The 23084-nt window shown below is 41.4% G+C and overlaps 1 protein-coding gene across 4 annotated transcripts in view; it reads right to left on the bottom strand.

Annotated features, from left to right (window-relative positions):
* ACACA (acetyl-CoA carboxylase alpha) overlaps positions 1-23084 on the bottom strand; it is a 251831-nt gene that overhangs the window by 144960 nt on the left and 83787 nt on the right. For all 4 annotated transcript variants that reach the window (XM_036753329.1, XM_036753327.1, XM_036753328.1 and 1 more), the window contains 14 exons: positions 22884-23034; positions 22241-22344; positions 21002-21083; positions 20215-20360; positions 19902-20052; positions 18662-18796; positions 18180-18326; positions 17421-17609; positions 16573-16673; positions 15762-15850; positions 13298-13422; positions 5155-5268; positions 3835-3948; positions 1681-1770 (listed from right to left, as the gene is read on the bottom strand). In XM_036753329.1, coding sequence (XP_036609224.1) covers positions 1681-1770; positions 3835-3948; positions 5155-5268; positions 13298-13422; positions 15762-15850; positions 16573-16673; positions 17421-17609; positions 18180-18326; positions 18662-18796; positions 19902-20052; positions 20215-20360; positions 21002-21083; positions 22241-22344; positions 22884-23034 — 1738 coding nt within the window. The remainder of the gene's footprint in view (positions 1-1680; positions 1771-3834; positions 3949-5154; positions 5269-13297; positions 13423-15761; positions 15851-16572; positions 16674-17420; positions 17610-18179; positions 18327-18661; positions 18797-19901; positions 20053-20214; positions 20361-21001; positions 21084-22240; positions 22345-22883; positions 23035-23084) is intronic.

Genomic DNA, 23084 nt, shown 5'->3' with positions numbered 1-23084 from the left:
TCTGAGTCACTCACACACAGCTTAGACTCTAGAGTTAAACAACAGACTGAATCTCAGCAAGAACCATCAGTTCAGCCCAAGCCAGCTAGAAGTCAAACTTGCATGCACGTAAAATACTGGGTATGAACTTCTCAATGTGCTATTAGCATGGCAGGTACAGAGGCAGTGGTCGTCATAACTGAGTACAAGAAAGCATTACAGAAGATTCAGGGAGTTTTTCAGTTTAGTTTAGATTCTATCACAATCTGTACCAGGACTTAAAAACAAAAATTACTAACAATCTTATGAATCTTTTATAGGTTAAAGAATTAAACCAAACTACCTCAAAGAGCTGTCCTCTGAAAAGACAACAAGGGGGTCCGATCTATCACATTATGTCATTGCTAAATCAAAAATCATCACTTTGTTATAAAATTGTGCATACCCTTTGACCTCGCAATACCACTAGGTCTGTACCCCAAAGAGATTAAAGGAAAAGGACTTACAGGTATAAAAATATTTATAGTAGCTCTTCTTGTCATGGCAAAAATTGGAAATTGAGGGAATGCCTATCAATTGGGGAATGGCTGAACAAGTTGTGGTATAGTAATGTTATGGAATACTGCTGTGCTATAAGAAGTGGTGGGAGACGGTTTCAGAAAAACCTGGAAGACTTATATGAACTGACATAAAGTGAAGTGAGCAGAACCAGAACATCATACAGAGTAAGAGAAATATTGTAAAGATGATCATCTGTGAAAGACTTAGCTACTCTAATCAATCGATGATCCAAAACGATTCCAAAGAACACAGGATGAAAAATGCCATCTACCTCCAGAGAGAAAACTGCTGAACTCTGAGTACAGCTTGAAGCTTTTTTTCACTTTCTTTATTTTTCTTGCCCCCCACCTTTTTTGCAACACATTAATACAGAAATATGTTTTGCATGACCTCACACATATAATGGGTGTCATATTGCTTGCCTTCTCAGTGGAAGAGAAGAGCTGGAGGGAGAGAATTTGTAACTCAAAATTTAAAAAAAGAATGTAAAAAATGAGTAACTTTTTAAAATAATCACTCTCACACCCTCTCACATCAGTCATCACACCCTCAAGGCAAAACACTCAGTCATCTTTTTCCTAGTATTCTTTAGTGGCAGTAAGCAGTGGCTATGCTTCAACATTTCTAGGATCTGTGACTTCAACATGATTCAATTTAACAAACAACTATGAAGTTTCTACTATGTGCAAGAAAAAACAAAACAGTCCCTGCCCTCAAAGAACTTCCTGTCTACTGGGGTGGGGGAAGGGTAGACACAAATATAACATGTATAAAGATGAGTAAATTCAAAGCATATACAAAGCGATGTAGGAGGAGTTGGGGGGAAGATAACTAACAAATGAAGAGATCAGAAAAGTAAGGGGAAAGAAAGAAGCATTTATTAAGCACCTACTACGTACCTGGCACTTTGCTAAGCACTTTACAAATATTATTGCATTTGATCCTCACAACCACCCTAGGAGCTCAATTTTAAAGCTGAGGAAACTAAGGTAAACAAAGGTTAAGTGCGTTGCCCCCCATCCATACAGACTGAGGCTATATATATTCCAACCTAACGAAAGCAATCTGTGTGACAACCGAATAGGTAGAAGAAATCAATTAGACCAGAAAGGTCATGTCATTTTTACCATGGAAACTCACCTCCAGGGCTGCCATTCTCACTACTTGGTTGCTATGGTAGAAGAAGTTTGGGAGGACATCAAAAATGGATGTTTCAGACAAGATAAGTTTCTGGAAAAATAACAAATATAATCAAGGCAAATTCTATCTACACCATGTAAGGCTGATAAATAAACTTATTTCAATGGAAACTACCAAATGTCTAAAGCAAATGGTGAAATCTTACAATGATTTTTTATTCATCTTCAAATGCTATTTTCTCATAAATTAAGACAAGTTCAGGCATCTTGTTCTAGTACAAATATAATCAGGTTGGGGAATGGCTACAGATTTTGTTACATGAATGTATGGAATATTACTCTGCCATAAAAAATTAAAAATATGAAGGATGCAGAAAAGCATGGAAGACTTGATAAACTGAGGCACAATGAAGAAAGAAAATAATAACCATAAAGCCTTAACTCCAAAGAAGATGAGAAAATGTGTATCTCTTCCCTTCTCCACAGAGACTGGGGAAGCTTTAGGAGTGGAATACTGAATATACTTAAGACTCAGTTGGTATGCTGGCTAATTTTGCTGAACTGCTTTCCCTTCCTTTCTTTATATGTAATTCTTTGTTAACAGGAATGGTTCATTGATTGGAAAAGGGGGTTGGGAGGGGGTGGAGTGAGGGAGGAGGGGCATGTTAGGAAATGAAGGTAACATAAAAGCAAAAGACAACAACAAAATTTTTAAGTAAAAAAGTCAGTCACGTTAAAAAGTGGAATCAGTGTACCTCAGCACTTATAGGTCCTTCCATGCTGCTCTGCTACCAGAGCAGTCAAAAACCTCTTCACCCTACAGCCAACCTGGTGATGACCTTTCTGAACAAACTGGGCCTATCAGACAAAATGTATGGCACACCATTTAGTTTGGCCTTCGCCTCTTTCTCTCAACCAAAAATCATGCTCTTATTCTTACATTTCCTTCCCTTCCTTCCTCACTTTATTGGGGGGGGGGCAGCCCCAAAGGGCCTGTCAGTCCTTGACCTAGCTTCCCAGCCTAAGTCATAGCTAAGCAGGTAAGGATGGACATCCTCAACTGAACCCTCTACTTCCTTGAACTAGCTAGCTATGGACATTTGTCACAAATCCCAATTGTCTTCTGCTCTGACCTATGAAATCTGGTAAATGGTCAGTGCAAGAAGGGTTAGATAACACTAGTCTAAGCCAGATCATTCCTAATCAACAGCAGAATAATATAACAGAAAAAAGACTGGAGTGGGAGTTGAGAGATCTGGGGGTTCTCATCTCAATTCTACCGATATGATACTACATGACTTTAGACAAGTCATTGAATCCTTTTGGCCCTCAGTTTCCTTTTATGTAAAAGGAAACAGTTCAACTAAATGAATTCTCTGGTCCCCTCTAGCTTTGAAATTCTATGATTCAACAGCCCAACCTCAATTACTAAAACCTGGCTTATGGTTCCAGTCTGAGGAACTCTGTGATTTTTGCATTTCTAATAGGACCAGTGGATCCTACATGACATCTGGAAGGACCAATGGATCCTACATGAAATCTGGAAGGACCGGTGGATCCTACATGACATCAACTTTTGGTTTCCCCAAAAGGGGATCTTTCAGACTATCACAGAAGCTATAAAGCTTATCTAGGGCCAGACTGTACCAATAGCAACAACTTCTTCCTTAATTTGAAAAACACAGAATTGTCACTAAGAATATGCTCTAGGTTCAGAAATAAAGAGTCAAGATGATTCCAATTAAACTGACAAAATAAGCCCAATGACTTATCAATGCCTAGAAAAAAGAGAAGCTGTTCCTCCTAGTACTTAAAATTTCAAAGGATGTTCTCCCTTTTCCCCAGGAGCACTATGGATGCCAACAGGAAAGTATACTCCATCTACTACACCTGAATTAAGCATCCCAAATCAATCTGAAATGCCAGTGACTTTGGAAGCATTCCAGTCAAAAAAGATATGTATTCTAATAGGACACTTCTGTAAAGACAGATATCATCTAACGTAAAGCCAAGCCTAATAAAATTTCACTGGGAGGATCATTTGTACCTAAGCAACTTTTTGGAGGACAACACAGTTAATGTTGGAGAACCTAAAGAATTCTACCAATTTTGGAGATAAAGTGGGGGCAAAACAACAGAAAAGGTCTACATGTACCTGTAGGTTCTCAATGCAAAACTGATGTCCATACATGTCAATAGCCGATAGGAAAATAGACTCTACTTGGTTATGGCGAAGTTCATAGGATGGTAAATGGGAGGCAATAAGAACCTGGAGTGAGAAAATAAGGAAGCATGAGTTCCAGAGAGAGTCACTGTTTTGGTCACCTATTAGGCAACCCTAATGCAAAGACAATAAATATAAACCTGTAAGCGTAGTGCATCAAAGAGAAAATCTAACAGAGACCAAGTAAAGCGACTTCCAAGTCCCACGACATAAAAACAATGCCACCAAATGCTGAATCTCAGTTGCCTCTGCCCATGATTTCTGTTGTGGGCAAGTCCCCAATGGGAGGGAAACTGCTTCAATCAAGTTTCATCAGTGCATGTGATTTACCATTGCAAAGTAAAGCTACTAGTGCTAAGACTGCATGACTAGCTATTAATTGGAAATCGCGGTTGGCAGCGAGCAGTTGTGGGGATGGCACAGTGATGGCAGCAAAGTCAGCCTTTTGCAGCTCTGCAGTAGACACACCAGGAAAAGCTGTCCCAACAGCTCCAGGGACTCAACACCGAGGAGACAGCATCAAGAAGCAACAACAAGGTATATGAGGGGCAGAGAGAAGAAAAGCAGTGTCACAAACAAACAAACAGTGCCACGGTAGGACTTGAATACCCTCAGCAGGTCACTGAGAGGTTCAATAACTCTGAGCAGTTCAGTGACATGGATACAATTCTAGGGAAAGCAGAAGGTCACTGAACAGCTTCAAATGCTGTTTCACTCTCATCGCCCAGGCACAAAAACACAAAGAGGGGCTCAGACTCCCACCTCCCTGCAGAAACCTTTTGGAATGGAAATGAAGACGGCAGGAGAAGTTGACTGGACTTCTCTGGGGCTGCTCTGATTTGTGTGATTCACTTCATTATCTTTCTGCTTTCCACACTTGAAAACTAAGTTCATCTGAAAAGATCAGCTGTTTTTAAGCTCCCTTTGGGAAGTCTGAAATGGGAGTCTATTTTTCTCCCTTGGTCTCCTTTCGTCCATCACGACCAGTCTGGCCATCATAGCAATGTTCAGTCAGTAGCATGGGGCAGACCACCAGGATTTATGTTGGCAGAAGGGCACCTGATTACAAGGACTCGATGTTAATCTTTAAAGAGCACACACCACATGGAAACATTTATTCTAAGGTAATGAAACACATATAGAGAATTGCATGACGTTTCCAAGAGAACTGAATGTAAAAGCTTATTGGATCTAGAACTTTCAACCTAAGAACAACAGCCCTTCCTCCCTGTAACCAGAGACTGTCCTTACCTGCCGGGCTCGAAGAGCCACTTTAGCATTGGTGGTTTTGCTAAGCTGAGTCAGCTCGGTAAGGATGTTCAGCAGCTCATCAGTGAGGGTGGGATCCCGGCCACACAACTGATCCTAATTTTTGTGGTGGGAAAAAAAGGCAACATGTAAGTGAATTGGAGTTTAGTTCACCTTCCAACCCCCTTGGTTCCACTTCAAAGGAAACCCGATTGAGTTAGTAAGGACACACAACTCCCTCTTTTCTATTCCTAACTACATGTTTAAGGGGATCCCAAAGGAAAGCTGAGAAGGAGAAGAGGGAGGCAGCAGCCCCAACTCATTCACCAGCATCCTTAATGCATTTCCTTAGAGCATGGCCCTAGACTTTTAACATGCAAAAGGAATCATCAGAGACTAACAAGGGGGTACATGGGAATTCTGTGTAAGAAACAGCAGATGGTGCCTCAAAGTTTTAAGAGGTTTTAAATATGTGGGGTCTAAAAGGCCTTTCATGTACCCTCCCCCATCTTGGGAGAAAGGCGGCATAAAGGGAAAGGAATGGCTCCTGGTAATGTGCATTCTTTGCAACCAAATGTTCTGCCTCCCAGGAGGGGGAAAAACAGGAGCACAAGAGCTAATTATTCATTTGTAAATATGCACACAAATAAAAATCTCATCACTAAGCTCCCTTTCTCCTAAGCAACTGTATTCAGCATTTATCTTCCCTCAGATCCAAGAACCAGTCCATTATCTCTGAATTGGACCATCTTATCTAGGTTCAACGTAAAACATGCTCTCCACACAAGCCCAGAGTTGGAATGGTCTGGTATTCTGGTCTCTATATTACCTCTTCTAAATAGGAAAAAAAAGCGTGAAATCCTCCTGGACATCTATTCAATTGGATGATGATATATTGTGGGGCAAAGGGATTTCTCCTGGACTCCAGCTGGAGATCAGTTTATTTCCCAAATTTATCTATTTCCCATGTAATTTCATCCAGGCCAATATAACCACAGCTCCTAAGTATCTTTGACCTAAGTGTCTGAATGTTCCTAGGCTATGTGATAGCGGCAGTGACTTGCGGTTCTTAACTCCACATTGCATCAAATTATACATACATATGTGTACTTCTCTTTTCTGGGTGTTCAAACAGTTCCCCAAGATGTCAGTGCTCCTTTGTTTCCATATTACTACATGAGACAGGAACAAGTGGTGCTCCCAATGAGGCTTCTTGTTGCTATTCAATCTTCTCTCCACCTTGATCAGTCCTTTTCTTGAGTAGCTCTGTTTCACACTAAACCACCCCCATCTCAGGAGTACTCTTGACAGTCTGTTGCCATAGTAGTGCAAATAAATGCTTAGGAAATGTGGCTTTAGGGGAGCACACATATTTACCATACAGCTCTTTTCCTAGGTTTCCTAGTATCTTCCTAGTCATTAAGAATAAGTTTGTGGAACACCTCGACCCCATTATACACACAGAGAAACAGGGATTAAAAGCATGGCTTCTTTCAAACCATTTCCCCAACTCACTGTCCAGGTTAACTCAGAAGGACCCCAAGTCACAAAATATGCTATGAGAATTTATAGTTAAATGGCTATCAAATGTCTTAATCACCTATTTGCCAATTCTTTGAGCAGCTAGCTGGCATTCTTTTCCTTCTTACCTGTGTCTACTTATCTGGATTAGAAGAAAAGTCTCTAAAAGGGAATAAAACTGCACAGCTCTGCTCAACAGATGGCCTCAAATTCCTATCTATCCCAAAACTATAAGAGCAAAGAAGTGGGAGAAAATATAACTGCTTCTTTTCCACTAGAATCTGATGATTGGAGTAGAATTTCTGGGAAACAAGTAAGATAGCTAAAGATAAGTGTATAGGTAGGCAGGAAGACAAGCATGGAGATAGCACAATAAGTGTAGGCACCAAAAAATCGATCACCCAAATGTCCTTTTCACTCATTATTCACAATAGGCCAAAGACACCTCCCTGCAATCCAGACAATACCAACCGTTAAGGCCATCTGCCACCATGAGACTCCTCTAATGTCTAAAAGGTTCAATGATAACACTCCTAAAAATGTACAGTCGGACAACCAGATTTTTCTTTACAGATAAATGCAATGATCTAAGGAAAGAAAGAAGGAAATAAACATTTATATAGGGCCTATGTTCCAGACACTGTGCTAAGCACTTTACAAACATTCTCTCATTCTATCCTCACAACAACCCCAGAAGAGACAGGTGCTATTACTACCCTAATTTTTACAGGAAACTGATGCAGAAAGAGGTTAAGTGACTTGACCTGGGTCACACAACTAATGAGGCTAGATTTGAACTAATTTCTTCCAAACTCCAGGTTCAGCAATCTATCCACTGCATCACCACCCGCCTCAGAGATGACCTTAGCTGGTGTGATACAAAATAGCTTTCCTTTAAGAAAAGCTAGCTTTAAAATTTTAAATTAAAATTGCAAATTAAAAAACATGGACAACTTGTGTAAGTCCAGATATGTGTTGAGACCTGTTTTCTTTTTCTTTGTTTTTTCTAACTGCTGAAGAAATGAGATCATGAGAGACAGAATGTGAAGTACAGGAATTAGAAAAATAAAGAATGAAATAGCTGCTCTTTTCTTATCACCAGCTGAAGATTTTCCTGATTCTCTTGTGGTAAAATCCGGAGACAGATTCTTTCTAAAGTGAACAGAGACAAAAAACCCAGCTTGTCCTGTCCTAGGAAAACCATCGCCTTCAAAACTCAAAGTAGGATCTTCTTACTAGTCCTCATTGCCAAAAAGAATTACAGACTATCCAACCAGTTCACCCTCACAAGGAGTAGAATTTGATAAAAAGAGTAAGTCTCCCCTTGGCAAAGCAGGTAGGCATAGAAGACAGTATGTGAGAACCTGACTAAAAGACTAAAGCCTGCTGGGCCAGCCCAGTCACATCTGCCAGTTAACCAGCTCTGAAATGGACAGTCTTCAAAGTGTCTGGTCCTTGGTCCTGAATACCTGGACAGTACATCACCACCATTTCCTGGCGCAACATTTCAGCATCAAGATGAGACTGTGTCACCAGACAGTGGCCAAGTGGATAGATTCCTCTGGACAAAGACACATATAATAAGGGAGCCTACCTGCTTGTTTTGGGACAATAGGTCACTTGCATATATCTGCAGGCCAAAGTGAAAACTGTTATTCAACAAGGGCACAATACGGTAATATCTTGCTTTCATCCTTGATCTGGATGGTGGTTAACTACAGGGCACTACTCTGCTCAGGTCTGGAGAAATCTAACAAGCATGCTACGTGGCAGCATCAGGCCAGGGGGAAGCCACTGACCAACAGAACCACTGCTTCCAGAAGAGCCCAATGCAGCAATCCTTTTTGATGTGCACATCTTAGGCAGCAGATGCAAGAATAGAAATCATTTTAAGATTCAGAAAAATACAACCTAGTAAGGAATGCCTTCAAGACAAGTTACTGCTCACTCAACAGATGTACCACTCCCAACAACAGTGATAAGGTGGTACCTCGGCAACACCAAGCAAATCTAACAGGACAATCTCCATGTGTCTCACTGTTCTGCTGCACAAAGATCACTAGAAGAGTTTTAGAGGCAGCTGGTGGGAGAGTGGACAGAGCAGGAAGACCTGACTTCAAATCTGGCTTCAGACACATAACAGCTACGTGCCTGGGCAAGTCACTTAACCTCTGCCTGCCTCAGTTTCCTCAACTGTAAAATGTGCATAATAACACCTATCTCCCAAAGTTGTTGTGAGGATCAAATGAAAAAATATTTGTAAAGCGCCTTGCACTGTGCTCTATGAATGTGGACTATCATCATCATGATTGTTATCATCATCATTATTACTATTATTAATTTTTTTCATTTCTTAGCCTCTTCAAGAAAAACTTTGCAGAGTCAGGTTAAGAATTGCTGACTGATCAGCATATGTCTGAAGCAAAACCTCTGAGAGGGAAGAAAACTGTTGGTCAGCATTCCAAATGCTTCCAGTTCAAAGTCAGAAGCTTAAAGTTACATGGCCTAAACACACAGCCTTTCCACTGCATGTGGCATACTAAGAGTTGAAGGAGAAAAATCAGTTAGCAGAGAGAGCTCCAAGATATAAAAGCAGCCACATTTACTCTACTAGCTAGAATCAGAGGATGAGAATGCCCCTCCCCTTTCTGCCTACTTTTTCTACACAACCTTTTCCGAGCTACTATTGCAAAGATGTTCCCTACTTTTACCCTCCCAAGTTGCCTAACTAGGCCAAACAGCCCTCAGAGGACCAGATCACTTGCCTATGCTGCCCTGATATCTCTACTGTGGACATCAGCCAAAAGTTTGAGGCTCTAGGCTTTTTTCCCATAAGCTCAAGTATGAGGAACAAGAAACACTTTTTGAATAAATTTAATGATGGCCTTGCAGACTTGTGGTCTTCAGGGGCAGCAAAATGTTTCTAGCTAATGGTGCTCGAAGGAAACTTGACAGGGACAGACATTAAGCATTTTGCTCAGTACCTTGCCTTCTGGCTAGGGAGAAAGATTAGGAGATGTACATCAGCTGAACTTGCTTAGGAGTCACTGAATACCACCAGACAGCGCTATGCCAATGCCAGGAGGCATCTTCACAATGGGGCAGCTCTACAGTCCCGCTACAGTGATCCCCAGAAACCCTCAGAGAGTAAGCTACATGCAGCTGATTTCCTTGATCCCTCCCTTTAGGCCCTAAAGCCCCAGAAGTCATCTAGCACAGAGAAGCACACCATCAACATCACTGCTCCTGGAGAGCAGAGACTGGGTACACAGTACACCCATCAATCAGAAAGCAAAGGCAACAGAAGCAGCAAAGAAAAGGAAACTAACAGAGAACACAGGCCTGAGGGACTTCAAAGGCAGGATCAAAATGCCATCATATTCAGGTGATAGATATCTGTTACAGAACAGAAAGGACAATAGGAACAGAGGAATGTTTACAACTAAGATATCATTGCCCAACTACAGCCATCAGTGGATGCACAGGCAGAGACGTCTATGCTTCCTGAAAGAGTAAAAGAAGATCAGCAGAGGATCTCTAGCATCTGGTGTGTCAGGAATATTTTCTGAATGTTTGTTCATCCCTGCTCTGTATGCCCATGGCCTTGAGTTTAAAGTCACATCACTTCAACTCTCATTTTCCAAATCTTCAAGATGGGAGTGAGAACTGACGTTTCAAAAGCACTTTAATGATGAAGTACCCGACAGATCCACCTTATGATTACTAATCTTAAATTTTGTTTAAATGGAGATAAAGAAAAAAAAACAATGAAAATGGTAAATGAAGAACAAGATGGCTTGGACTTTCCGTCTTCGATTTTCTGTCTCCCTCCCCTTCTCTCTCTCTCTCCCCTTTCCCCTAGACCCAAATAGTAGAAGATGGCTATTTCATAAAGGGTTTGGTTTATTGGAAAGAAAGTTTCAGTCTCATGCATGCAAGTGAGAAGCAATCAGGACAAGGGAGAAAATTCCAAGAACAGGAGCAAGTCAGAGCTCCACTGGCTTTTGCCTGTCCTGACGGGCAAGAGCAGAAAGCTGAGCCTCAAACCAGCTCTCTGACAGGGCCCAACGTCTCTGCGGCACCCCCCGTGTAATTACACACTTGAGTGACTGGACTCTGAAGAAAATTGAAGGCCTGAGCTCCGAACAGCTGCCATTTTCTCTCTCCATCACACCAGCGTGATTACTTGAGAAATGAACAGCCCCGGCTCAAAGCTACTCCAGAATTCTCAGAGGAAATATGGCTCCGTGTTCCAATAATGAGATTCTTAAGGCAAGCGTTACTTACAATCACTCCGCAAAAGGAGTGAGCCAGGCCCCTATATCTTACAAATTAGAATTTAAGAAACCCAGCGACAGTCTTGGGCGATCATTACTCTTCTGCTGCTCCAAGGGTTCTGGGCTTGGGTCTATTTTTAGTGCAGAAAGCTGTTATGTCCTTAAAAAAAATAATCATAATAAAATAGAAGGCCCCCATAATTAGCTTCCTTTGAAGCCAAATCCCTCTCTGTTTTCAATCCAAATAAACTGATTTCCAACTTCCTTTTCCTCCCAATCACCACCAATTTCCTATAAAAGACTAAAGTCTTTTGGTTTCACCTAAAAGTAACTCTCAGTTCCTTGAACATTTAAATAACTAAACTTGCAGGAATTTCTTCTACCTTACATGTAAAATAAATTCAAAAGTTTCTGATAATGATATCAACTAGTTCTTAAAATCTATTGTTTAGGTAAGTTCAAAAATATTAAAATACTCATCATGGATTTTTCAAATACATTTTCCCATTAACCAATCTCCCAATCACTCCAGGAAGTCAAAGGAAATGAAACGTATTTGTTGTTAGGTATTACAGAAAATTAGCCATCCTAAAAATTTGGTCTTCTCCACTGAACAAGCCAGGTAGGCAATGGAATGAGTTGATCTGCCTATTAACTAGGAAAGCAGCTCTGCCCTGGGTAGGAGGAAAAATGAAGTGAAATTAAAGTTGGCCTTCAGTGTAAAAAAGGAAATAAAAAATGGTGGCAAAAATTTTCTAGCATAGAAATGTCTTTTGTCAGGAGAATCTCTCTGCAGAGCAGAACCATGGCTGCCAACATGCCAAATTCCAAGGAAGGACACAGAAGGGTCACTTCCAAGGAACAAGAAATTACTATTGTTTCATATCACAGGGAAACATGCCAGATACTATACAAACTAGTCAGGAAGATGATGGGAATTTTTAGAAGGATCTATTGATTTCTAAAGCCCATTTCAAACTCAGGCAAGATCTAAGACTAAAGAATGAAGGGAAAGAAGTCTTGAAGACAGTTTCCAAAATTCACAAGGCCTATAACAAGTCTGGCAGATCACCTGACTTTCAATAGCTTTCTCTTTATCAAGAAGGAATTTCCCTCTCTCCTATTGATTCTACTACTACTTAGGTAATGAGGACAAAAAACACAGAGTCTTTCACAGCTTAATGAAAAAGATCCTGGGTCCACTGTTATTAGGCCCTGAAAAAATAAGTACATGCTTTGTTGGACTAAATTATTGAGTTTCTCCAACACAAGACTTAGATTTCCATGAAAACACAAGGAGAGTATAGTAAAAGCAGAGGCTATGAAAATTTCCTTGGGAGCACTAATTAGTTTCTTTAAAGCTGAAAGCATGTGATTATTATATGACTAAACCAAGTCTCAAGAAAATATTTCACCAGAGTCTGGAGACAAAAATGTAAGAATTTATAGCACATTATAAAATACAAGAAGATTTCACCTACAGGACAACTGCAAACTAAAGATGCAAACTCCTCCACGCTTTCCCCTTCCCACTCCACTTCAAAGTTCAGGATCAGCACCCAAAATCTACCAAGCTAGGAAGGCTATAAAGCCAATTCTACGAGCAAAACCATCACTTGCTTGGTCATAAACGATAGTCATACCTGACGAAGCTCAGTGAGGTTTATCTCCACATGAAGAATGAGGATCAGCAAAAACACCCAAAAGACCCTACTTGGTTGTATTTGTAGGGAAATAGCATAATGAAGTGGGAGTAGTCCGGATAAAAAGTCAAAAAGCTGGGTTCTCATCCTAGTATGCAACAAACCAAATATATGGACTTCCAACAAGTCATTTCACTTCTATAACAGAAACAATAAAATTATAACTCACGCTCACATAGCACTTTGCAAAATGCTTCACAAGTGTGATCTCATTCAATCATCATGAGTGCTATTATTAATCCCATGTCAGAGATGAACAAACTGTGGTTCCAGGAAGTTCAATGACTTGCCCAGGGTCACACAGTGTTTTGAGGGTAGCTACAAGTGCTCCATTCACTTTGCCATGATACCTCTGGTCTGCAGTTACCTCCTACACAAAAGAAGGGCCCAGACTAGATAACCTCTAATGTTCCTACTTTAATAACAATCCCTCACTAGCCAGAACTGCATCTAGACCACAACAGAAGAGACAGCAACCTTGAAGGGAAAGGGAGAGGAAGGAGAACTGCACAGACACCAAAGCCCTATGCAGCCAATCAAAAGAAGGCAGCACCTTCTTCTCCAAACCCAGCCACCAGAGGCAGGAAATCCCCTTTATCATGTCAACGCACCGCCCCCCCCAACCCCCGCCAAGCCTGAACTCACAATGAGCATAGTGACCAGAAGGTTCTTCTTGGTGACCTGAGCATGGGAGAAGATATAATTCAGCACCGTGTTCATATCGCTTTTATTCTCTTCCCGGAGGGCAAAGACACACTTATCGTAGTGACCTGCAGGAAACAAGCAGGTCTCATTCCAGGTACATGGATTCACACTCACACATTTTCACATTCCACAGTTCACCAGGGAAGGGGAAAGAGATGATTTACTGTGAAGCCTAAATTCTAATGTCCCTTTCTGCTTTGAGACCAAGATGACATGAAAGCCAGCATGAACATCATGGCTTTGCTTAAATCTTCTCTTCCTTCTCCATACCATAAAGAATACAGCATATTCCAACTTTTTACAATTTTAAATAGTCCGCAAAGCATTTGAAGCCAATGAGGAAAAGATATATACTAAAAATGCTGCATATTTACAAAAAAATTGAAATCAAGGGAAGGAACAGCAACAGGATCATAAGAATTTATCCCTAAAGAAATCTACAAAAAAAATTTTTCCATCTTGTTAAAATATCTTAATTTGGGGAAAACTATTCATTGCAATAGGGCTAGGTTGTAAATACCTATTTCCCAAGCTATGTTCTATGGTGTTAACTCAAAACAATTAGGTGTTTAGTTGTTCCCCCACTCCCAATGTCCATTTGAAAGCTGTCTCTGCCTGCTAGAATCATCATTTTCCCTCCCTTACTGGAACTAGTAGAACACCGAATTAGAATTTCAAAGCCAAACTATGAAAGAGAAACTTGGGATTTAGCCAAAAGGTCTATGTATATTTTCACTGGAGTGTCCCAAGGCCACTATGCTACAAGGGAAGGTGTACTTTACAACAGGAGCTTAGCTTTCAGGTTGGTTTTCATAATGATTACTACAGCATGCTAGCCACATTTAAGTCTCAGGCTGTCAGAGCAGGCTGGTGTTTTGGTCTATTTTGCTTAACTGCATTTGTCTACTATAAGAGGCAGTTTGGGGGAGGGAGGATGTTGTGAAGGAGGGAGAAATGGAAAGAGTAACTGGGAAATGACAGTGATTTTTTTTTTAAAGCAGCAAAAAAAACTTTTTTTAGCTAAATTTTCCTAGATTAGGCACACCTCAAAAATTCCCAAATAAGTTTAGATATGAACGAAAATAAGCTAATATTTGAACATCCTTAAGGACAAGATATTTCCCATGGAATTCAATACCGAATTCAAATGGAACGTAAGCTTCTTTGATGATCATTTTTTTTTTTTAAACCTTGGCACCTATCATAGCACTTTGCACAGGATTTACTCAATTTCAAAGAGAATCTGAGCTCATTATACAAAAGGCTAACCTATTTATGGATATATGGTTATGCCAATTTCCAATTGGCTCCACTTAAAAATAAATGGCACTTCCAATAAATGAAGTCTATCTGAAATAGGTCATCTTGGAGAAATTCACATCTCAACCCGTTCTGTTGCTGTGTCCCACGGCAAGAGAAGATAATCTATCTAGGACAATAGGAACCATAAAGGCCGGGAGGTATAAAGAAGACACCATTCGTTCTACGTCCAAACAACAAAAATATCATAGGAGCTCTGGGGATCCTTGGCTCTGTGGCCCCAAATAGAAGGGAAGTCACAACATCCCAGTTATTCCTTAAAGCAGGGCTGTCCAACCTTAGGTTTTTATTGAAACAATAGACAGTATATTTTGATTTGCCATTTTAGTGAGAGCTCTGTGGTAGCTCGGCTTCCTTTACTAAAGCATTTATGTAAATTTCTATGCTTGTAGGCGGCCGCATAAAAAGCACTGTGGCCAGTATTTTTAGACAGCCCTGCCTTAAAGAGTTCAAAGACAGGTCAGTCTTCTGAATGGATTTTTCCCCACAGAAGTTTCAGTGTCCTGTGGTATTTCACTGCCATCTTGTGGCTACAAGCAACATTACAACATAAAGTTCAATCCTGCCTCCAATATTTCACATTTATAGACCTTTTACATCATTTAGTAAGGTTCTTCAGAGAGTGTCAGGGATAAATTCCACCTAAACAATGCAATTAAGAACGCTGGGGAAAACCCTCTGAAGACTTCCCAGATAATTGTAGTGTGGCCCACAGAATAGCCACTGAAATGCAAGCTCATCAAGAGACTTAAAAATTTTTTATCCAAAGATGTAGTTAAAAGATCAAGAAGATAACAAAATCTCCAATATCTACTAGGAGAATTATCTCAGAAGAACAAATACAGAGTATCCACATCCTAGCAAGGACAGATTTTTTGGTTTGTTTCCTGGGGAATTACATGGAATTTTTTTTTTTTAAGAGAAATGTTGTTGGCATTTTACTGACAGGAGATGGCAGTAAATAGATCAAATGGGAGACAGATTTCTTTGGCCATTATATAGTCCTCTGGGGTTTGAATCATTCCTCTAGTTCTGGTGGACCTAATTCTTGGCTGTTTCTCAGAAAGAGAGACCTACCACGTACCATTCTGGAACTGAGTCTCCACTCGCAGGTACTGTCGAAGCAGATCCATCACCACAGCCTTCATGTGGCCTCTGATGCCACTTCGGTATCTGTTAAGACAGGAAAGGTTGCAACTTACAAGCCTGACTGGCTAAGACTTAATTCAAAATCTAGAAGGCCAAATTTCCTTCCTTAATTCCAATAAGCCTCCTGCCTCTAAGAAGAGAACACATACAAAGGCCCAGTTATTATTCCAGCTAACTCATAATCAGAAAGATTAATTTGGGGCCAAAACCTGAAAAGTACTTGGCTATGGGTCAAGAAAAATTTAAATTAGAAACTAAAACCCAATAACACTAATAATAAGTAACCTGGCTTAGATTCCAACAGCTCTCACTGTCAGGGAGTCATCACTATACCCCTGGAAATGTCTTGACAACATTTTTGTGGGTGGGTAGTTTTTACAACTATTATCTACAAAGCTTTAGAAAAGAGTTTTGCAGAAGATAAAAGCTGCAGACATCTCCTATAGTCTTTCAGCTAGTGACGACCTAAACAGCAATTATCATGCTGGGCCCACTGTTAGGATATTAAAAAAAAAAATACAAAAACAAAATGGGGCAAAAATAAGCAACCAGAATTTCTGTACCTAACTAGTAGACACCGAAAGATGCTGAGCAGAAAAGTGGAAATGTTTTCTAGCATCGGGAGAAGCTAGAAATGAAAGAGTCGTCAAAAATTTGGGGGAAGAGTTAGCATTGCTAACATTCACATGGGGCTATGGCTGCAGAAAGGTAAAAAGAAGACGCGTGTGCTGTCAACACGCCCTCACCTCTGCACCAGCTGCACAATGCTCTGAGTGTTCATGAAGAAGACTTCTCGTTCAGACTTCCGGTTCAACGTAGCTGCATGACTATCTAGGATGTTGGCGATCTAAAGTAGAGGAAGCAGAGAGAACTGAAGCCCAGGCTAACAAGGGGAGATCTAAATCATTTCCTTCTTTACCCCATCTCCAATATGGGAGCTTCTCTTTCACCTGCTGACATCACCCAGGAGTAATTAAGTACTGAAGGCTGTTCTGGGGCCTGTGCTTTCATCCAAGGTAGCAGCTTCCATCCCCTTTCAAACTTTGCTGTTGGATTTATGTCTGCTTCACCAAAAGCCATCACAGCAGGGCATGACAGGCAAGTGTGGCATGCTGGTTAAGGTCCAGAATGGAAGATAAGAAACGCTACCTCCCCCCCAAGTCAAAGTCATACTGCTAATGGAGTAAAGCAGTCACCCACAAAGCCACAAAAATTCCCCCCACTAAGTTCACTAGAAAATCTAAGAAATTCTCTGGCTGGGGCAGATTCTAAGGCCAAAGAGATAGAGGGCACTGTGTAAGATCTGTCTTGTCATCACAGTTAACTCCAGGGGCATTAAGTGCTTTTCCAATAACTTCAGGTGTCTTCTATTTCATGTATTTTAACTCTCCTTTTAATTTTTTGCTTACACTCAGTAAAAGTTTCATGTGGGAACAATGCTTACAATTATAGAAACAGGACAATCCACCAACAAAGACATCAACTCTCAGGCCACACATCCTGTTTGATCCCAGCCCCAAACACCTCCACCTGCAGCACTCTGGCCACACCATATGCCCTCATCAACCCAACTGACTGTGACTAAGAGAAATACCTGCTGGCTGGGAAACTGGCAAAGGACAGAGGTGATATTGCTGGCATACTGGGCCATTTCCTTTTTGATGGACTTCTCCACATTAGGGGGTATCCGGCCAGAAACACTGGTCATAATGTCCTGCAGTTCTAGGAGAGGTAGGGAGGGATCTCTGAGGGTTTTCATCAATCTCTCCACCCAATCTTTTACCTAAGGATAAGGAACCAAAACAGCACACAGACAAGATGGGTTAAAACAGAGCTCCAAAATAAAACTGACATGTCCAAACTAATGAGCAAAGAGTTCTTATTGTTTGAGGCTCAAATTTTAGTATCTGACTGAACTAACACTGAACTAACATTATCCATGTTCTCTAGAAGAGAAAAAAATTACCCCATTTTCAAAAATAAAGATGCTAGTGATAAGACTAATGGGGGTACTGATTTCCAGGTCCCTATTTCTAAAATTAAACCAGAATACAAAATGAACTGGTACCTCCATGGCACAGGTCTTATAGGAGAGGAATGATGCTCAAGTCTATCACTTTTAAAAAGGGTGTACCTCTTAAAAAAAGTTTTAATAAAAACTGATATCTAGACTTCAGACCTTGGCTCCAAGCCCCTGCCACAATAGTAGGCAGGGGCTAGAGGACGTTGGGGAGTGGGTAGATTTTTGTGAACCTATCATCAAGGCTGGACTAAATAACTTAGCTGCTAGGTAACCTAAAGAAAGGAGAGAAGACCAAACCACAAATCCCTTTCCTAAGGGAGTACTTCATACCTTGCTGCTAAAAAAAGGGTCTGGGAGGCAGTATCCATTCATTACGTTAACCAGGTTATCCAGGACATAATGGAAGACCCGATGAAGCTTCTCGCCTCTGAGTGCTGTACTCTGGATCTTTGGCAAACTTCCAGTATGTAGCTCAGCCTGTTAACCCCACAGGAAGATTGAGTTACTTGCTATAATACTTCTAGAAGGAAATACAGAGTTGCAGTAATTATGGTATATCATGGATGTCCCCCACTACTCCTGTCCACCCCAAAACAGAGGGCATCGAGGGAGAATCAGCACATCAAAAGAAACAGAAAATGAACCACCCTCATAAACACCAGGCTTACGAGGTCTATCTTGCTGCATGAACACATATGTAACACACACTGAAAGAGCAGGATCATGAGGGAAACTGGCAAATGAAGTGCTAGTACATCTCAGGTCTTGCATCCCTTGGGAAACACAAGCAACCAGAGTATCTTCATACGTACCTGCTGAACCTTGCTGGGGTTATCCAGCTGCAGCTTGGCAATCACACAACCAGGGTCAAGGGCTGCTCCTGGCCGCTTGACATAGTGGATACAACCAGACTCAACAGATATTAACGTCATCACCATCTTCATCACCTACAGTGGAAAAACAGGTCAGTTATCAATAGAGCAGCAGTTCACACCCATTAAGAGTCTCAAGATGTCACTTTATTCTTTCTTTTGCACTCCCACAAAAAAAAAAAACAAAAAAACAAAAAAAAACAGATTTTACCCAAAACTGAAAAACAGTTCTTTCTCTGGAGACCTCTAAGGCAGGGGTTCTTGACCTTTCCATGTCAGACTCCTCTGGCAGTCTAGTGAAGTCTATGGACCCCTTCTCATTTTTTTTTTTAATGAAGGAAATGCTAAATCTCAGCTAGAGATTAGTGAAAATAAAGATGTAAATTTTTCTGCCATCCAAGTTTATAGACTCCTTGAAATCTATCGATGGAAAGATCTGGGGTTCCATGGACCCCAGGTTAAGAACCCCCTACTCTAAAGGACGACATAACAAAATTGCCCTTTGTAGTCCCGGTATCTAGTAACTATCAGTTCCTTGAAGTCTAATACAACCCTTCTGCTCTGATTTGAGCCTACTTTTTTTTTTTCATTTTATCAATGAGGCTGAAGAACAACTGGTCTCCCCTCATTCACTGGTTCAAGCTCTGTACTCCCAGACTTAAAGTCCATTTACAGTGACCTACCTTTCCAGGCTAATTTCAGGGGACTCCCCACACTCTGCATCCTTGCCAAATTGGTCAGAATGTCCCCCTCATTCAGTGTTCCATCTTCCCCTCTCAAGTCATGAGCCATTCTAGGAGTGCATTCTTGCCTCAAGAGTGCTCTTCCTTCATAACTCTTGCCCTCTTCAGAAATTCATGAAGCCTTCTCTAAGCTCCATCAGTTATTACTGCTCTCTTTCCTCAAATTACTTACACTTAAACTTACCTGTAGTTGTACTGTGTTATGAGTGCCCCACCCACCACCCTGCAGACTGGAAGCACCTTGAAGGCGGGGGCTATTTCATATAGCAGTTACTTAAGCAGTACTGAACTGACTTGACTCCATTAGTCAAGAGAACTCATTCATTCTATTTTAACCTCCTGAGCTGGACAGAGAATGAATACTGTTTTCTGTCCCTTTTTCACTCTAACTCATTCATGCCTGTGGTCACTTGTCCTTTCTTCCAGTCACTCCTAACCTCAATCTCAGCATAGCACTGGCCAGCAAACACATGGCCTCCATCCTCCACAATGTATTGGATCAATTTTCCAGCAGAAGGTGAACGGAGGACAGATGGGTCATTCTCCTTCTCAAATACACAGGTCTTGTTGCCGATTGTGATGCGGTATCTAAGGAACACAAGTAGGGCAAACAGGTGTTGAATCACTCTGAGATGTACAAGTGAATAGTAGCAATAAGGTAAAAATTTCTTCAATATTTCCCAAATCCCATGATCTTCCAAGAGACAAGAAAAGAGCTTGTTCCAATCATGGGCTTTAATTGGTACTCACCTATCCACTTCTTCCTTCATGTATGTTGTATAGCTACTACCATCATAGGACAAAAGTAATCCTCCATCACTCAGACGGTGCACATCCACCTCTACACAGGAGCCATTCATGATCACCACATAGGAGTTAGGGGACTGCCGGGTCACCTGCGGACCATCAGAAGCAGTTGGAGTTGGGCATGGTATCATTTCTAAGCAGAGCCCTGGAGATGACCCCAGAATAAAAGGGCAAGAGAAAACATCTGATACTAACGTGAGAAGTCCATGTGACACTAGTCCTACCACCATGCCATGGAGGCCTCTCCCTGCTCTATCCTTTTTCTTGACCCTTTCCCTCCTATTTGCTTTCGTCCTTTTCCCCTGGCTAAGAATATTTCTTAGAACTGCTAAAGTAGCCACAGGTACTGCTTGGCCCCATTAGTGATACCGTTCTTTCTCCTTAGTCTGAATTCTCTCTTCAATGTCTTGCCTGTACCTCAAGAAGTTAAACAGAACTGCACAGATGCTGCACCATGTAGGTGGCTTAAAACAACCTTAGGGTATCCTTTACACAGGACCCTACGCCACCCAAGCAACTGTGCTGTATTTGAAAACTGTAATCTTTAACCTCTCTTGATAACACTTCCTGGCTCACTCCTCAGCACACCCCACTCACTCTTACCCCTCCTTACTTCCATTTTGTGGAATATAATTTAGTTACTATGTAGCCCAAATGTTTTCTGTGCCTCTTCCCTTAAGATAAAAAAGGGTGGAAAAGTGAGGAATAGGGTTCCTGAAGATGCTCATACCTTCAGCACATACTTGGCCCCTTCATAGATAAGCTCAACATCAACTGTGTTCAGAAGTGTGTGAGCAGGAAGGACCTGACCCCTGAAAAAAACAATATGTGTCACTCATGGCTCTGAAAGTCCAAAAACTGAGTATAATCAAATCTCAACTACCTCTCTCCACTTATTAAATAAATGTTGCCATACCAAAGGTTTTCCAGCAGAGGGGTAACATTATGAAAACGTTCAGCTCAGGGCTGACTTAACAGTATAAGCCCTGTTCCATTCTATGAACTTTCTGGTCTGCCCTCCTACCCTACATCCCCCCCACCTCATTCTATATGGTTTAAGCTATTAAACTGCTAATTTTTAAAGTGGAGCTTAGCAGGTGAGTTTAGCCAGCTCTGGAAATTAATTCAGTTTTACACATGCCTGGCTGATGCTCTAACATAACTCTAGAGCCATCACTACCTATCAGTCTATCATAACTTATTCTCAAGGGCTAATAATAGCTACCTTATGAAATTGAGGCAAGAAAAGGGTGCAAGACCTTCCCAATCTAAGGCCTCAGAAGTGATGGGCAGCTCAGGGAGAGCTCAGATGCCCAAACATGTATAGCCTCTTAGTCTATGTTCTTCATATAAAATTCCATATAAAGTAATCTCTTTCAGTGTTGCCCCAGCCCAACCCTCAAAACTACAATTACCCCCAAGCCATTCTCCATGACCGCCTTCCTTTCTCTAGCTTCAGAGAAGAAAAACAATTGCTTACAAACTGTTAGAATAACCTGTAAGCCCAATGATCAGGTAACGGCCAAATAAACTGTATTACATTCAATGGAATGGAATGCTACAATGCGATTAAGTCCCACATTACAAAGACATCTGGAAAGACCTTTATGAAAGAATATAAAAGGAAAAAGCAGAACCATAAGTAGGGAACACACACTAGCTACAACCTTATATGAGGAGAAAGTAGCAAATGAGAAGAAACAAAAAACAGAGGTGAGGAATGATGGAAAAATTGTCATGATTTTTAACACAACGAAGTTAATTTAAATGTAAATAGTAAACAAGTATAGTTCACTGCACTAATGTTCAAGGTTAAGCTTCTAATAAAACATCTAAATAAATATAAAATTTTTAACTGCTAGGAATAGTCTTGAGAATGCTTGTCCTGGGGGTAGACCTAAGACCAATGCAAGCAGTTGGAGTAAATGACCACTGAGGTGCTGACTAACCCAAGTAATCAAAATCCTACCTCTCTAAAGAGTGAAGGAAATTGGAGACACTGTTCCTAAGGCTCACATCTGCCACATGTAGAGCCCCACATACAACCCCCAACATGGTATCAGGACGCTCTGCCTAGGAGAAAGGAAAAGAGGGCACAGAGAAAGCACAGTTAATTAGCACCTCTGGTTTCACTCCTCAAACCTAAAAAGCAAATTCACCATGGACAAAGTTTCTATTAGTAGATTATGCTTCTTTTAGCCCAAATTAACACTGGGACGGGGGCCTCACCATTTTCCTGATGCTAGGGCCCAGGCACGCTGCCTTCTGCTTCCGAGGGATTGTGTGCCTTAATGCCGTCTGGCTGACAGAAGAATGGCACCAGACCGAGCTTTTCACAGAATTAGAGAAGGAACACAGGCAGCACCCTCTGTTTTTCCCCGTCCAAATATCGGTGCTTGGGCAATGTGTAGACACCTGGCTTTTTCCCAACCAAACCAAGGAAACCCTGGACTAAGGCAGAACTTGACGACAGGAGCAGGTCAAGAGGAGTGTGAAGTGGGGAAAGAGCTGCACTTCAATCCCAGAATGCTGCTCTCAGGCCTGCCCCAGGAAGTGACCCAGGGGTCCGGGGGAAGGGGGGGGAGCTCTTAGCCTGTCCCAGAAGCCCCCACCTGTACTTTCTCAGCAATCAGCCTGTCCAGCCAGCCCGTGTCTATGCGATTGTGCTGGAAGCTCTCCGTCTCCAGCAGCTTGATCAGGTACTCGACGGTAGTCCGGAAGTCTCCCCGGATAGACAGCTCCTTCAAAGCCACCACCATATTTCTGGAAGACAAGAGGATAGGTCTCTGAGCACAAGCTCGAAGGACAAGGGG

The sequence above is a fragment of the Trichosurus vulpecula genome, chromosome 4, assembly GCF_011100635.1.
Source record: "Trichosurus vulpecula isolate mTriVul1 chromosome 4, mTriVul1.pri, whole genome shotgun sequence".
NCBI classification, from domain to species: Eukaryota; Metazoa; Chordata; class Mammalia; order Diprotodontia; family Phalangeridae; genus Trichosurus; species Trichosurus vulpecula.
The sequence above is the reverse complement of the archived record's forward strand: the minus strand, read 5'-3'. Positions and strand labels throughout refer to the sequence as shown.